Source organism: Canis lupus, chromosome 30 (genome assembly GCF_003254725.2).
Source record: "Canis lupus dingo isolate Sandy chromosome 30, ASM325472v2, whole genome shotgun sequence".
NCBI classification, from domain to species: domain Eukaryota; kingdom Metazoa; phylum Chordata; class Mammalia; order Carnivora; family Canidae; genus Canis; species Canis lupus.
The window spans coordinates 1,434,596-1,452,533 of NC_064272.1; the positions used below are offsets into that span (position 1 = coordinate 1,434,596).

The 17,938-nt window shown below is 43.4% G+C and overlaps 1 protein-coding gene across 2 annotated transcripts in view; it reads right to left on the reverse strand.

The window, feature by feature from the left end:
- RYR3 (ryanodine receptor 3) overlaps window positions 1-17,938 on the reverse strand; it is a 510,816-nt gene that overhangs the window by 103,507 nt on the left and 389,371 nt on the right. For both annotated transcript variants that reach the window (XM_049104111.1, XM_025473335.3), the window contains exons 47-50: window positions 7,609-7,778; window positions 5,022-5,242; window positions 2,194-2,284; window positions 369-509 (exon numbers count right to left, since the gene is read on the reverse strand). In XM_049104111.1, coding sequence (XP_048960068.1) covers window positions 369-509; window positions 2,194-2,284; window positions 5,022-5,242; window positions 7,609-7,778 — 623 coding nt within the window. The remainder of the gene's footprint in view (window positions 1-368; window positions 510-2,193; window positions 2,285-5,021; window positions 5,243-7,608; window positions 7,779-17,938) is intronic.

Consider the following 17,938-nt stretch of genomic DNA (forward strand, 5'->3'; position numbering starts at 1 on the left):
AACTTGGTAAAGGCTGGCTAACAGGGGCCACACAGGGTCAGGAGGAAAGGATTGGGGGTACAGATAAGCCATCGAGACCGAAATTCAGAAATATTTTTATAATTTACTAAGTTTTTTTCCCATGTGTTAGCTTTGTGAATCTGGCAGGTTATCCAGCTGTTGAGGCTTTTCCTCACCTGTGAAATGACAGTTAGCATCGTTCCTATTTTAGAGCCTTGGGGCTATGGTTGGTGTAATATGCTTGTGAAGTAACTGGCACTTCCCTAGCACGTGTCAAAGGCTAATAGCTGTTATTATTCATAGGCATTGATTATTCATTCACTGGTTATTAAGGTCTTCCCTCCTTGTTCAGGAGGTACTGTCATTACCTTATGGGAGAGAGAGTCAAAAATCCCCCAGAAGAGCTTCTCGGTCAGGTGCAGTTCTTCTTCCACAGCTAGACCATAGCTCCCCCATCCTGAAGGCAGGCAGTAGTACTTCCAGCACTGTTCATAGTGATTCATCAGAAGCTGGGAGGTTGGAGCCAGATTGCACCAGTGAGTGGGGTAGAGAAGATCCACAGGCATCCACAACACGTAGGGGAGAGCAGAACAGCAGACAGCCCATATGAGAGTGAAACCAGCAGCTAGAACAGCTGGGTGATCTATGGAGAGGCCCCTGGGCACCACTGGGAATGGCCTGCTCGCCTGCCTAAAAAGTTTTAGCCTGAGCTGAATCCACCTGGTTAATTCCAGGGCCTTGTAATGTGCTCCCAGCAGTCGGGAAATGGAGAAGAACTGCTTCTATCTCAACTGAGAAAATACTACCCTCTGAAAATCCTTGCTGTGTAACATTCTGGGCACTCGAAGGTGGGAAGAACTTCTTCTGAGCTATTTGTTTATAAATCTAGAAGATGCTGAGTGATGCTGATGTGGGAGTGATGGGGAGCATGTTGTGGGTCTGAAGGTTTTCTCTACAGTGATTACTGCTCATGGCTTTCCCTGCTTTTCTCTCCAGCCTTCTGATAGCCCAGCCACATTACAACCGTTTGGCATGCGGCCAGTAGAGGGCAGACGTACCACGCCCACGATCCCATCCCAGCAGTTGGGATCCGCTCTAAGAAAAATCCTAAGAGCCTAAGACCTAAAAGTGAGTTTACTGAGTACTATTGATGCTTTTTCCTCAGGATCCAGAATCCAGCTGACCGTACAGGCCTGCTGAAGAAGCATGCCAAGCTGAACTGTGAAAATCATGGTTTTCAGCTAGAATACTTATTGGGATTAAGATTAGAGAGAACAAACCCTTGGAGGGAAGTGGAGTCTCTGACAACATGCCAGCTGTTTTCTCCAGGGCATGGAGATGGAGGACTGAACTAAAGGATTCTGGGAATTCTATTTATTCCAGTAAAGTGCATCTTGGCATCCTTCTTAGACTATTTCTGAAAAGAAGGAAAAGTTCTGTTACATCACCACACAGAATTTTCAGGTGTGGCTGGCCATTTCCGACACAATGAATATGCAAATATGACAGGTACCTTACAGGTAAAAGATAAAAATCATTGTTCCTGGGTGGGGTGGGGAGCAGTTGACTGTGTGCCCTCCCACCCAGGCCCAGATGCTCCCTTTGCTAGTGATAAAACTTTTGTAATTTATGAGAAAATCATGAAGGAGACTGCAAATAGCTCTGTGGCTGTACTTTCCATTGATAAAGGACAATAGAGACAAGAGTAAAAAAACAAAACAGAGGGTCTGTGATAGAAAAAGAAGGCACAAAACAGTACAGAATAGAAAAAGGACAATTTAGGTTCTGTATTTGAATGAATAATCAAATGAATAATCAAAGACAGTGTTTTGAGATTGAAAACATTCTGAAAACCCAATTAAGGCATGAAAGTGCAAAATTCAAGTCCCCCTCATTAACTTCTGCTAAATAACATGTAGTCAGTGGAAAGCAATTAAAGAAAATTGGAGGATACTTACCTGGCAGGGGAGATACCATGATCACAAAGAAAATTGGAGGAGTTAATGATCTACTCTCTGCAACCTAGACTCAAAAAGGGGTTTGATATGGTGGGTTGTATCTTGTTAGCCCTCAGCTTACAAAAGTAAAGCCCATTTAATGTGTATTTTATTCCCCCAGTTGTGAAGACCTCACATTTTGCCAGGCAAGTTTCTGTGCTGGGGACAGTATTTCTGTAACAGCAAGGAGGTTCACCTTAAGAGGCATTTTGCAGTATTCGTTGAGCTGCGGCACATCAAAAACCAGACGTCGCAAGAGTTGCTGTAACATGGAAGGCCTCAAGTGACTGCAGTGTGAAATAAAAACACAGAGAGTTAAACAGTAAGAAAGAAAATACTGAAGGAAGAAAGAATGAAAAAAGAAACACTCATCCATAACCATATACTGGAGCTAAGCCACCAAACACTTAGCTCCTAAAATAAGATCTTGGGTAATCACAGTGAGTATAGGGGCCCCTGGGTGCCTCAGTTGGTTGAGTGTCTGCCTTCGACTCGGTCATGATCCCAGGGTCCTGGGATCGAGCCCTGTGTCAGGCTCTCTGCTCAGTGGGGAGCCTGCTTCTCCCTCTGCCTGACATACCCCTGCTTGTGCTCGGTCAAATAAATGAATAAAATCTTAAAAAAAAAAAAAAAAAGTGAGTACAGTTGACTCTTGAACAACAGGGCAATTAGGGGTGCTGATCCCTCTCCTACCCAGTCAAAATCCATGTATAACTTTTAGGGGCACCTAGGTGGCTCAGTTGGCTAAGCGTCCGACTCTTGATTCTGGCTCAGGTCATGATCTCAGGGTTGTGAGATCGAGCCCCCTTTTGGACTCCGAACTCAGTGGGAATTTGCTTGAGATTCCCTCTCTTCCTATGCCCTTCCCTCCACACTCTTGCTCTCAAATAAACAAAACTTAAAAAAAAAAAAAAGCACATGACTCTTGACTCCTTTCAAGACTTTACTAATAGCCCACTATTGACTGGAAGCCTTACCAATAACATAAACAACTGATTAACATATATTTTGTGTTACTATATACTGTGTTCTTACAATAAAAGAAGCTCAAGAAAATGTTAACAAAAATCATAAAGAAAATACATTTATAGTACTGTAATTATTGAAAAAAATTCATGTACAAATGGACCCGCACATTTCAAACCTGTGTTATTCAAGGGTCGACTGTATAAGTTAAAATATAGAAAGAGGAATGTGTGGCTAACGAATTGAGATACCTAAGGTAAAGCCTCATTACCAAATGACAAGGTGTTATAGGGCCTATGCACACTCAAAATACAGTCAATGATTAGGTGCAAAGAGTATAATAGAAAGAAGGGACAGTTGATTTTACAACTGTCTCTAAGGGCTAACTGTCCCTTGAACTTTGCAAAGGATGAGGCTGGAGTTGACCAGTACATAGGTGGAATCTGAGGCCACCTACTGGTGTGATTGGAAGGGAATTTAAGGCCCTCTGAGTTACTATTCCAAAATCCTCACTATTGAAATCATTTCTTTAGGTTAAGGTTCTCTCCTCAAAAAAACTCCTTTAACTGGCAAATGCAGTAACTAATTGGAGAACAATTTATCAAATTATCAAAGAGGTCACAGCCTTGGTAGTTGATGCAAGTAAATTCTGAGAGAGAGAAAGGAGAGATAAGCAACATTGTTTTTAGTTGTGCATTGTCAGGCCTTTTAAACACCCAGTGGCACCTCCAAATTCTCTGCCCAGAAGAGTACCTGTACATATACACATAGTTAGCAAAACCCCTGAAATCCATCCACACATGGGTAAGGGGCCGTGGAGGCCAGGTTAATGGCTCTGATATTAAATGCTGGAATGCTAGGAAAGAAAGCCTTGGAGGTGCCTATGAGGAGGACAGATGTGAATGGAGATGGACAACAGAACTCATCTGACAACTTTTCCAAGAGCCAGTCTTGTGATAAAAAGCCTTGGGAGTAAAAAGTGAAACATATAGCAAGTAAATGGCCTTGTCTCTCAATCTTGTAATTATAACATAAAATCAATTATTAATTATAATTATTGCTTGCTTTTTTTTCCAGGTAGCCCTAGCCCTCCAATACATAGCCCTCTCTCATGTGATTAGGAGACAACTCATTCAACAAGAATCAGGACCACATCCAGCTGGCTGCTACAGGGGATGCCTGCTGGTCCTATCTCCAGAACATTCTAGGGCAGTGGTGCTCAACCTTGGCTGCATTAAAGAGGCACCTGCAGAGCTTCAAGTGAGAGGCCTGGGTCTCCTCACTAAAGGTTTGATTTTGGGCCCTTGAGGGATGGCCAGGACACTGGGGTATTTATTTTGTAGCTCCTTATGGGATTCTGATGGAAAACACTCTTTGGACAGCAGATCAGGGTCTGGACCATGCTGCTGAGATATACTATGGGAAGAGCCCTTCTTCCTTTGACCCTGTCAGACTTAACGTAGTTTCCTAAGGGATGTTTCTTAGGATGACATCCAAGTTTCTTGGGATGACTTTGTCCTGGGTTGCTCTGATACCTCTCCACAGTGGTGAGAACTACTGCCCTTAACTCCCCACTGGGACTGGAGATTCCTTCTTACCTTTGTCCCAGGTCTTTGAGGCTTAGGGGTGGGCTGCTTTGATTCATACTCTCAGAGCTGGTCTCTGTGTAAAGATCCACTTATTTAGTAGAGGAAGAGCTTGCTTCTGGCTCTAACTTGGGAATCAAAACATTAGTTCTTAATCTGAACACTGACTACTTGCCTGAAAGACAGTCTCATCTTTTGTTCCACGAACCCTCAGGGCAAGAGCCTGAGCTGTGTGTCCCCCATTTCTCCATAAGTGAGAGATGAACTCAAGGAGGAGGTGATCAGAAAGCTTGTGGCAATGGGAGGAGGGGGACCCAGCATATCCTAAAAGGAGATGACTGAGAAAGGGCTGCTGTATGGCTAAGGCCTGGAAGCTTCCTCAGACCGGATTTACCAGTTTCAATCACACAATTAAATGCAGCTGACAGGGAAGCATACATGGAGGTGAAAAACATGGGTGGGGAGTACTCACTTGCAAATAGCAAGCAAACATTCTTCTATGGTGTCCCTCTGAGCTTTGGTGAGGGACCGTCCCTTGGAAAGCCTATATATTGTCTGTAGTGTAGAATCGATCAAAGAAGTGTAGTGTTCTGTTCCGGCAAAGAGCGGGGCGCATCTTGTGAGGAGCGGGAGCACAGCAGAACACAAATACCTATTGAGTGCAAGCGCAGCCTCCGTGGTGCTTAGGGAAACCTACGAAAGGGGGTCGAAACACCAGTTAACCCCCCTGGGAAAGACAGAGCAGAGCTTACCCTGGGTACGGAGCTCCCATCTAGCAGGTAGGAAAGCTCACACACGACAGGGTTTCAAGGCAACTGAGTGAACAACTTTCTACCTTGTCAGTGGACCTACTTCTCTTGTGCATTTTAAATGAGAAAATAAAAAGTCTGGTTAAAAGAAAAAAAAAAACAGAAAGAAAGCAAAGGCGGGCTGGCCCCAACTCCTTCCAAATGATGCATAGCCATCTGCCTCAAAGAGGGATCCTAAAACCTACTGAAACCAGCTGATGACCCATCCAACCCCACATTCTTCATGTTTGCAAAGCCCAGCTGCCAAAGCCACTGTATTATTATTCTGTTTGAGCTCTCTTTTCTCACCTTGGGGAGACTCACAAGTTGTCCTCTTGTGATTTTGAGATTAGGAAGTGCTTATTGGCTAAGCAAGCCATCCAACCACAGGTTTTGTGATAGGTTTACAGATAGAAAGTGGAGTTCTGACCCCATCACTTAATTTATGAGCAATGTGAACCATTCACGGTCTGATAGATAGCATGAGGGTGGAAGTCACTAAAGGGAAACTAACTTTGCATGGGAAAAGGGTACGTGATAGAAACTTAGGACCTGCTCTAAAACTCTGCTGTAATTGTCACTCACAGTGTTCTTTCTCATTCATTTAGCCAGGCGAGATATAAGCAAGGCCCCTTCAGTGACACATAATCAAAGTATTCTTAGCTACCATCTTGGAAAAGCGAAGAACTTCAAAAGAAACCTTGAGATCCACAAAGATGAAATCTCATTACACCCTATGATTATCACAGCCGTTAGATCTGTAACACATTTTCTGTAACATACGATGTGATAAACTGTCTTGAACCGTACACATTTCTGGGTATTCCTATGAATTATCAAAAGTTTGTCTTCGAGAAGATTCAGCAATCAAACAAAGAGCAAATCTTTCACATTTATCATTTTGACAAAGTTGTTACAACGTGGGAAGGACAGAGCTTTCATTCCAGTGGTTTAAAAGTTTTCAAAAGAGCATGCATGAAAATGCATAGACTGAGGAATGAATGTTTAACTTCTTTTGCTGCAGATGGTGCTTAGGGAAGCATGCAATTTGAACACCAAATGGTAGAATAGCATTTGCTGTTTATTTGATCTACATATAAAAAAAAGCTCTGATCAGGAAACTTGGGAGTGTCCCACAAGTTAAAAATAATTACAATTTTTTAAATCAAGGAATTTATAGAAAAATTCAAAGCAAAAGTAGCTGTGGAAACATTATTTTAATTATCCAAAAGGACCATATGTTCCTAACACTTTCATAGATACGCCATTTCTTATCACCATGCCACAGATAGGAACAGGGCTCCCATTCAGATTGGGGGTTGCACTGTTTCCCATTGCTGGGTGATCCCATACATTTGTGAGTAACTCATTCAAATAGAACTCATCCTGGTTAAGGGTGCTGGCTAGCTGACCACCTGTCCCAGAGCTCAGACTTCTATCTCTGTTGGACACTAGGTGGAGCCTTTGAGAGACTTTGAGATTGATCAAGAAGACCTGCTTCACCTGGCTGAAAGCAGCCCTACACTGGCAAGATGTCTTTAGACTTAGGCTAATCGAATTGTTCTTTTCTCCTTGAACCCAGGACTCCTGGTGCACTGTTCCTAACTTGGGACATCATATACCTATACTTTATAACTCCTGAGGCCTCCTGTCTCGATGTCTATTGATGCCATATTACTCTACTTCACCCTTGACTTTCGAACTTGGGTTTGCCATTGGTCTCTGGTCTTGACCTTGTCATGCCCAATACACCAAAATTGCTTGACTTGATGCTATCTTTCCTGATAGCCAGTGCAAGAACCTTTAAGGAAGGAGAGTGGGGAGAGTATTTCCAGCCTATAAGGCTTCCAACTAGCCTTTTCATAAGCAATAAGCCCTGGTTCTCAACTGAGGAAGATTTTGTCCCCTAGAGGACATTTGGTAATATCTAGAATTGGTTTCATAGGTGATTCTACTGGTATCTGATGGGTAAAGGCCAAGGATGGTGCTAAATATCTTAAATGCACAGGATACACCCCCACAAGAGATGGTACCAAGGTTGAGAAACTTGCAACAGTGGAACCTGGATTGAATATTTGAAGTAAAGTTTACCTACATTTAAGTCTCCAGCACAAATTAAGATCTTCCATTTCCTGATGTTTCTGTTCTTTCACCCTTTAAAACAGCCTGCTAACATGTAATCAGTAAGTAGATAGGAAATATTCACTTTGAAATCCAATGTTACTATTGTACCATGATGGGAAAACTGTTTTTTCTATTTTAGCCACTTACTGTATCTAGAGAGGCAGAAGCTCTTAAGTCGGGTAAAAATCCAACCTCTAGCAAGTGGAGCAGAAAAGTCTGATCCTTAATGCCATAAACACGATCCAAGAACAGCACCATGGGAGCCTTGTGGTCAGGGCAGAAGTTGGCTGCCATATCTGGCTCGCTGATGGACCCATCTGAAAGACACACAGAGAACGTCACATCCCCTCTTCTATCTCCGCAGACTCAAAGGCAACATGGAGCATGTCTATGCCTTGTTCTCCCGATAAGCAATAGGAATACAACATTGTGCTGGAGCCAGCTGATACTGGCTTGGAAAAGCTGGTTGTTTACATTTCAGGAATTTTTTTGAGTCAGTTATTAGATATACAATAGTTTTGTAAGAACTAAAATTTACAATTAAATTATACATAGAAAGGTGACAAGTATTCAAAACTAATCACCTCCTAATGATATTACTATAAACTATACTCAAAGTTATTCACATCTATTTTACTTGCATGTTGGAAATACAATATGATGGTGTGCTATGTGTGTTCTTTTTCCAAACCCACGTCTTAGTGACACATATTGATATCTTGAAATGGACCACAGGACCAGAAGTCCTTGAGAGGACTTGCACCACAGAAATGGGCAAATGCCAGGAATTGAGGCTTGAGTTTTTGCTTTGTTGATTGAAGACACAAGAAAGGAAGGGAGAGATGGGAGGGGCAAGACGGCGGAAGAGTAGGGTCCCCAAATCACCTGTCTCCACCAAATTACCTAGAAAACCTTCAAATTATCCTGAAAATCTATGAATTCGACCTGAGAATTAAAGAGAGACCAGCTGGAATGCTACAGTGAGAAGAGTTCGCGCTTCTATCAAGGTAGGAAGACGGGGAAAAAGAAATAAAGACACAAAAGGCCTCCAGGGGGAGGGGCCCGCGAGGAGCCGGGCTGAGGCCGGGGCGAGTGTCCCCAGGACAGGAGAGCCCCGTCCCGGAGACGCAGGAGCTGCACCGACCTTCCCGGGGGAAAGGGGCTCGCGGGGAGGTGGAGCAGGACCCAGGAGGGCGGGGATGCCCTCGGGCTCCCGGGGACACTAACAGACACCTGCGCCCGGGGAGATGCGCCGAGCTCCCTGAGGGCTGCAGCGCGCACGGCGGGACCCGGAGCAGCTCGGGGGGCTCGGGGGAGGCTCCGCGGAGGGGGCTGCGGGGCGGGAGCAGCTCGGGGGGCTCGGGGCGGCTCCGGAGGGGCGGGGAGCAGCGGGGGCGGCTCCGCGGAGGGGGCTGCGGGGCGGGAGCGAGAATCCAACAGCGCGGGCCCCGGAGCACAGGGCGCCGGGACACAGCCCAGGATCCGGCCTCCCCCGGGACAGGCAGAGGCCGGGAGGGCCCAGGACAGCAAGGACGCTCCTGCCCCAGCTGAGCAGATCAGCGGCCCCGCCCGGAGACTCCAGGCCCTGCAGACCGAGAGCTCCGGGGTGACTGCGGGAGCTGACTCCAGGGCTCCAGAGCTGGCCCCGCCACTGCGGTTGTTCCTCCTGGGGCCTCACGGGGTGAACAACCCCCACTGAGCCCTGCACCAGGCAGGGGCAGAGCAGCTCCCCCAAGTGCTAACACCTGAAAATCAGCACAACAGGCCCCTCCCCCAGAAGACCAACTAGACTGACTGACAACTTCCAGGGGAAGCCAAGGGACTTAAAGTACACAGAATCAGAAGATACTCCCCCGTGGTTCTTTTTTTGTTTTGTTTTGTTTTGCTTTGCTTTTTGATTTGTTTCCTTCCCCCACCCCCCCTTTTTTCTCCTTTCTTTCTTTTTCTTTCTCTTTTTCTTCTTCTTTTTTTTTCTTCCTTTTTTTTTTCTCTTTCTCTTTTCTTTCCTTCTTTCTCTCCTCTCTTTTTCTCCTTTTCCCAATACAACTTGCTTTTGGCCACTCTGCACTGAGCAAAATGACGAGAAGGAAAACCTCATCTCAAAAGAAAGAATCAGAAACAGTCCTCTCTCCCACAGAGTTACAAAATCTGGATTACAATTCAATGTCACAAAGCCAATTCAGAAGCACTATTATACAGCTACTGGTGGCTCTAGAAAAAAGCATAAAGGACTCAAGAGACTTCATGACTGCAGAATTTAGAGCTAATCAGGCAGAAATTAAAAATCAATTGAATGACATGCAAACCAAACTAGAAGTCCTAACGACGAGGGTTAACGAGGTGGAAGAACGAGTGAGTGACATAGAAGACAAGTTGATAGCAAAGAGGGAAACTGAGGAAAAAAGAGACAAACAATTAAAAGACCATGAAGATAGATTAAGGGAAATAAACAACAGCCTGAGGAAGAAAAACCTACGTTTAATTGGTGTTCCCGAGGGTGCCGAAAGGGCCAGAGGGCCAGAATATGTATTTGAACAAATCCTAGCTGAAAACTTTCCTAATCTGGGAAGGGAAACAGGCATTCAGATCCAGGAAATAGAGAGATCCCCCCCAAAAATCAATAAAAACCGTTCAACATCTCGACATTTAATAGTGAAGCTTGCAAATTCCAAAGATAAAGAGAAGATCCTTAAAGCAGCAAGAGACAAGAAATCCCTGACTTTTATGGGGAGGAGTATTAGGGTAACAGCAGACCTCTCCACAGAGACCTGGCAGGCCAGAAAGGGCTGGCAGGATATATTCAGGGTCCTAAATGAGAAGAACATGCAACCAAGAATACTTTATCCAGCAAGGCTCTCATTCAAAATGGAAGGAGAGATAAAGAGCTTCCAAGACAGGCAGCAACTAAAAGAATATGTGACCTCCAAACCAGCTCTGCAAGAAATTTTAAGGGGGACTCTTAAAATTCCCCTTTAAGAAGAAGTTCAGGGGAACAGTCCACAAAAACAAGGACTGAATAGTTATCATGATGACACTAAATTCATATCTCTCAATAGTAACTCTGAATGTGAACGGGCTTAATGACCCCATCAAAAGGCGCAGGGTTTCAGACTGGATAAAAAAGCAGGACCCATCTATTTGCTGTCTACAAGAGACTCATCTTAGACAGAAGGACACCTACAGCCTGAAAATAAAAGGTTGGAGAACCATTTACCATTCGAATGGTCCTCAAAAGAAAGCAGGGGTAGCCATCCTTATATCAGATAAACTAAAATTTACCCCAAAGACTGTAGTGAGAGATGAAGAGGGACACTATATCATACTTAAAGGATCTATTCAACAAGAGGACTTAACAATCCTCAATATATATGCCCCCAATGTGGGAGCTGCCAAATATATAAATCAATTATTAAGCAAAGTGAAGAAATACTTAGATAATAATACACTTATACTTGGTGACTTCAATCTAGCTCTTTCTATACTCGATAGGTCTTCTAAGCACAACATCTCCAAAGAAATGAGAGCTTTAAATGATACACTGGACCGGATGGATTTCACAGATATCTACAGAACTTTACATCCAAACTCAACTGAATACACATTCTTCTCAAGTGCACATGGAACTTTCTCCAGAATAGACCACATATTGGGTCACAAATTGGGTCTGAACCGATACCAAAAGATTGGGATCCTCCCCTGCATATTCTCAGACCATAATGCCTTGAAATTAGAACTAAATCACAACAAGAAGTTTGGAAGGACCTCAAACACATGGAGGTTAAGGACCATCCTGCTAAAAGATGAAAGGGTCAACCAGCAAATTAAGGAAGAATTAAAAAGATTCATCGAAACTAATGAGAATGAAGATAACCATCCAAAATCTTTGGGATGCAGCAAAAGCAGTCCTAAGGGGGAAATACATCGCAATACAAGCATCCATTCAAAAACTGGAAAGAACTCAAATACAAAAGCTAACCTTACACATAAAGGAGCTAGGGAAAAAACAGCAGATAGATCCTACACCCAAGAGAAGAAGGGAGTTAATAAAGATTCGAGCAGAACTCAACGAAATCGAGACCAGAAGAACTGTGGAACAGATCAACAGAACCAGGAGTTGGTTCTTTGAAAGAATTAATAAGATAGATAAACCATTAGCCAGCCTTATTAAAAAGAAGAGAGAGAAGACTCAAATTAATAAAATCATGAATGAGAAAGGAGAGATCACTACCAACACCAAGGAAATACAAACGATTTTAAAAACATATTATGAACAGCTATACGCCAATAAATTAGGCAATCTAGGAGAAATGGATGCATTCCTGGAAAGCCACAAACTACCAAAACTGGAACAGGAAGAAATAGAAAACCTTAACAGGCCAATAACCAGGGAGGAAATTGAAGTAGTCATCAAAAACCTCCCAAGACACAAGAGCCAGGGCCAGATGGCTTCTCAGGGGAATTCTATCAAACGTTTAAAGAAGAAACCATACCTATTCTCCTAAAGCTGTTTGGAAAGATAGAAAGAGATGGAGTACTTCCAAATTCGTTCTATGAGGCCAGCATCACCTTAATTCCAAAACCAGACAAAGACCCCACCAAAAAGGAGAATTACAGACCAATATCCCTGACGAACATGGATGCAAAAATTCTCAACAAGATACTGGCCAATAGGATCCAACAGTACATTAAGAAAATTATTCACCATGACCAAGTAGGATTTATCCCTGGGACACAAGGCTGGTTCAACACCCGTAAAACAATCAATGTGATTCATCATATCAGCAAGAGAAAAACCAAGAACCATATGATCCTCTCATTAGATGCAGAGAAAGCATTTGACAAAATACAGCATCCATTTCTGATCAAAACTCTTCAGAGTGTAGGGATAGAGGGAGCATTCCTCGACATCTTAAAAGCCATCTATGAAAAGCCCACAGCAAATATCATTCTCAATGGGGAAGCACTGGGAGCCTTTCCCCTAAGATTAGGAACAAGACAGGGATGTCCACTCTCACCACTGCTGTTCAACATAGTACTGGAAGTCCTAGCCTCAGCAATCAGACAACAAAAGACATTAAAGACATTCAAATTGGCAAAGAAGAAGTCAAACTCTCCCTCTTCGCCGATGACATGATACTCTACATAGAAAACCCAAAAGTCTCCACCCCAAGATTGCTAGAACTCATACAGCAATTCGGTAGCGTGGCAGGATACAAAATCAATGCCCGGAAATCAGTGGCATTTCTATACACTAACACTGAGACTGAAGAAAGAGAAATTAAGGAGTCAATCCCATTTACAATTGCACCCAAAAGCATAAGATACCTAGGAATAAACCTAACCAAAGATGTAAAGGATCTATACCCTCAAAACTATAGAACACTTCTGAAAGAAATTGAGGAAGACACAAAGAGATGGAAAAATATTCCATGCTCATGGATTGGCAGAATTAATATTGTGAAAATGTCAATGTTACCCAGGGCAATGTACACGTTTAATGCAATCCCTATCAAAATACCATGGACTTTCTTCAGAGAGTTAGAACAAATTATTTTAAGATTTGTGTGGAATCAGAAAAGACCACGAATAGCCAGGGGAATTTTAAAAAAGAAAACCATATATGGGGGCATCACAATGCCAGATTTCAGGTTGTACTACAAAGCTGTGGTCATCAAGACAGTGTGGTACTGGCACAAAAACAGACACATAGATCAGTGGAACAGAATAGAGAATCCAGAAGTGGACCCTGAACTTTATGGTCAACTAATATTCGATAAAGGAGGAAAGACTATCCATTGGAAGAAAGACAGTCTCTTCAATACATGGTGCTGGGAAAATTGGACATCCACATGCAGAAGAATGAAACTAGACCACTCTCTTGCACCAGACACAAAGATAAACTCAAAATGGATGAAAGATCTAAATGTGAGACAAGATTCCATCAAAATCCTAGAGAAGAACACAGGCAACACCCTTTTTGAACTCGGCCACAGTAACTTCTTGCAAGATACATCCACGAAGGCAAAAGAAACAAAAGCAAAAATGAACTATTGGGACTTCATCAAGATAAGAAGCTTTTGCACAGCAAAGGATACAGTCAACAAAACTCAAAGACAACCTACAGAATGGGAGAAGATATTTGCAAATGACATATCAGATAAAGGGCTAGTTTCCAAGATCTATAAAGAACTTATTAAACTCAACACCAAAGAAACAAACAATCCAATCATGAAATGGGCAAAAGACATGAAGAGAAATCTCACAGAGGAAGATAGTCATGGCCAACAAGCACATGAGAAAATGCTCTGCATCACTTGCCATCAGGGAAATACAAATCAAAACCACAATGAGATCCCACCTCACACCAGTGAGAATGGGGAAAATTAACAAGGCAGGAAACCACAAATGTTGGAGAGGATGCGGAGAAAAGGGAACCCTCTTACACTGTTGGTGGGAATGTGAAATGGTGCAGCCACTCTGGAAAACTGTGTGGAGGTTCCTCAAAGAGTTAAAAATAGACCTGCCCTACGACCCAGCAATTGCACTGTTGGGGATTTACCCCAAAGATACAGATGCAATGAAACACCGGGACACCTGCACCCCGATGTTTATAGCAGCAATGGCCACGATAGCCAAACTGTGGAAGGAGCCTCGGTGTCCATCGAAAGATGAATGGATAAAGAAGATGTGGTTTATGTATACAATGGAATATTACTCAGCTATTAGAAATGACAAATACCCACCATTTGCTTCAACGTGGATGGAACTGGAGGGTATTATGCTGAGTGAAGTAAGTCAGTCGGAGAAGGACAAACATTATATGTTCTCATTCATTTGGGGAATATAGATAATAGTGAAAGGGAATATAAGGGTTGGGAGAAGAAATGTGTGGGAAATATCAGAAAGGGAGACAGAACGTAAAGACTGCTAACTCTGGGAAATGAACTAGGGGTGGTAGAAGGGGAGGAGGGCGGGGGGTGGGAGTGAATGGGTGACAGCACTGGGGGTTATTCTGTATGTTAGTAAATTGAACACCAATAAAAAATAAATTAAAAAAATAAAAAAAAAGAAAGGAAGGGAGAAAATGTAAGGTAGATTAAATATGAGAATGTGTCTTTTCTGTAGCCATGACATCGTAAATAGCACAAAACTGATGAAATGTCCTCTTAGTATTTGGAAACTATTATTTGATTAGGTGAAATTGAGAACAGATCATCCAGCAATTCTAATCTTATTTTGATAAAAAAGTTCAAAGATTAAGTGAGGAACACCATGAAGAAAATAAAAACTCCTTGACTTGGAGAATAAGGACAGGAGTTTAAAAGAGGATACAAAAGAAAAACAGTCTTCTTCCTAATGTTTTGTTCACATCAAAAACTAGGAAAAAGAGCCCCTACGTGATCAAGCTAAGTCAGGGCACATTTACATACTGAACTTCATAAGTTACCGTGAGAGCCGCAAAAGTTTAGTGCCATCCAGCTGAGAGCCTTGTTCAGCCCGGGGTTCAGTGCAGGGCGCTGGCAGCACCAGGAGGGAAGGGACCCTCCCAAGATGCTGCCCGCCTCTCCTTTACTGGGCACCAGGGGAAGGTAGATCTGAATGGCGGAGACTGAAATAATCTCTCATCCACACTCTTGTGTTCTGAGGAACGTTACTTTAAAAAAAAAAACCTTTTTAATTTTATTCACTCATTCATTCACTTAAGTAGGTCCTACTTCAGAGCTTGAACTCACAAACCTGAAATCAAGACCTGGGCTGAAATCAAGAGTCTGACATGCAACCAACTAAGCCACCTAGGCACCCCGCCCTGAGGAACATTATTTTTATAGGATACTAGTGTTTTGTGTTCAAAAAGTTTGGGAAATACTAAGTACAACATTTATTTTATCATGTTTTTGGAGGCGCCTGGGTGGCTCAGTCAGTTGAGCATCTGCCTTTGGCTCAGATCATGATCCCAGGATCCTGGGATGGAGCCCCATGTAGGGGCTCCCTGCTCAGTGGGGAGCCTGCTTCTCCCTCTGCTACTCCCCCTGCTTGTGCTCTCTTTCTCAAATATATAAATAAAATCTTTAAAAAATCATGTTTTTTCAAAGACTCCATAATCTTAATGTTCTTCATAATAAAAGTTCTTCGAGACGGATGTCACCAAGATCAAGGAGCAAGAGACCCCAGTCTTTGCCTGCCACAAAGATCAACAATTAGACAGCTATCCAGGAACAAAAACACCACTGGGAGCGGTCAGGAGTCTACATGAAAAACTTGAACAACACAGTAGAGAAAAAACTCAGAAGAGCTGCATTAGAATATAAGGACACATTTTGCTGGCATCATCCCAGACTGGCACTGTTCAGTGCCAAGCAGGAGCTCCTCAGCTAGAAAGAGTTCTCTTCACAAGGAAAGGGGAATGACTGAATAGTCACCTCCTCCAGCCTTTTGGGGCACTACATACAGGACATCCTTCAGTCTCACCCCACCTAGGAACGAGTGAAGTGGAGATGTCTCAGAACAAGAAAGAAGGGCAAGAGCTACCAGTATCAACCATGCAGTGGGAACCCCCTGGTTCTTAGTGACCTACCCAGCAGGGGACCCCAGCAGCTCTTGCCATGTAAGACACTAACATCCAGCATATCCACTGTGAAACCCTGGCAGCCTTCCCAGGTTTTGTGTTTGCAAATGCCCAGCCACCTGGGTCACTTTCCACTCCCCATTCCCTCCTTGCCAGAACCCAGGATCTGCACTGGCAGGCAGTCCTGGGCTCTGCAGCTGTGTGAGTGTAGGATGCCAGCCTAGACCCTTACAGCTGATGCCCACCAATGTATGTGCCCTTGGGAAGACTTCCATCACTGGCCTCTATTGCCATGTGCACTCCCGTAGTGACATCCTGCAAGCTATGGGGGTGCATGCCGATATGTGGGACCCCGCTGCTTGTAGGCCCAACTCTGGCCTTGCCTCCGGTCCGTGGCCTGCACTGCTGGGCTCATTTGCAGCTAGTACCTACAACTATGAACTTGCATCCCATTGGCCTGAATCTTGTCACTGGCTTCCAATGCTGGACACTTATGGTGAGACCCTGCAGCCACGGGTATACACATCAATAGCCAGGGTCTGTGTAAGTGCTAGTGTGCCCATACAGTTCACCCTGATACTTGCTGCTGATCCTGGCTCTGGCTACTCTATTTGTGTCTGTAATGGGCCTATGCCACTACAGGCACCTGCAGCTGGTCCCTCCAGTGGAGTATGTATACACCACAAGCTCAAGCTACCAGCACTGGTTGACCTCATTCCTAGTGGCTAGAATGTGGACTTACAACTGAGGACCCCAACAGTCCTTGCTACTGGTGATTCCCAGTAGTACTTGCCAAGGACCACATAATTATCAAAGTGGTGGACCCCAGTGGCCTGAGCTGCCAAGACATCATGTCCCCTCACCCCCAGACCCAAAGCCAACACACACACCCCTGTACTTAGTGTCCTGTCCCACTAGACCTGGGGTCACAGCACACTCCAACATGCCCTCACCTGCAGGTGAAGGTCTTTCCTTACCAAAATCAGTCCATTAAGTATGGAAGATGTGACTGCTTCTTCCAGTGTGTATCTCTGTGAGGCTATAGGTATACAAAAGAGAAGGGAAACAAGATACCACAAAAGGTACACAGTAACCTAGTAATTGGTGCCAAAGAAATGGAGATACACGAATTACCTGACAAAGAATTCAAAATAATTATTCTCCAGATGCTCAGGGAGCTACAAGAAAACACAGGAAAACAATGAAACGAAATCAGGAAAATACAAGAAAATGAGGTAGGAAACATAAAAAACAAACACAAATTTTGCAGCTGAAGAATACAATGACTGAATGAAAGAATTCATTGTTTAGAGCACGTCAACACCACTGGACTGAGCAGAAGGATCATTGAGCTTAAAGAAAGATCATTTGACATTATCCAGGCAAGAGGAACAAAAAGAAAAAAAAGAATGAAAATGGATGAAGAAAGCCTACGGAATTAATGGTACACCATTAAGAGAAACAATCCACATATCACTGGAGTCCCACAAGGAGAAGAGAGGGAGAAGAAGTAGAAAGCTTTTTAAACTATTGTTAAGAACTTTTCAAAACCAAAGAAATCTCTGACATTTAAGTTCATGAAGCTAACAGGTCATCCCAAAACCTATAGAATGGGAAAAAATATCTGCAAACCATGTATATGCCAAGGAGCTAAATCCAAAATATATAAGGAACTCATACAACTCAAAAGACCCCAAATAATCCAATTAAAAATTAGCAGAAGACATCCAGATGTTTCTCCAAAGAAGACAACCAGACAGCCAACAGACACATGAAAAGATGCTCAACACCACTCATCATCAGGGAGATGCAAATCAAAACTACAATGACACACCACCTCACACCTGTCAGAATGGCTACTATCAAAAAGACAAGGAATAGCAGATACTGGCAAAGATGTAGAGAAAAGGG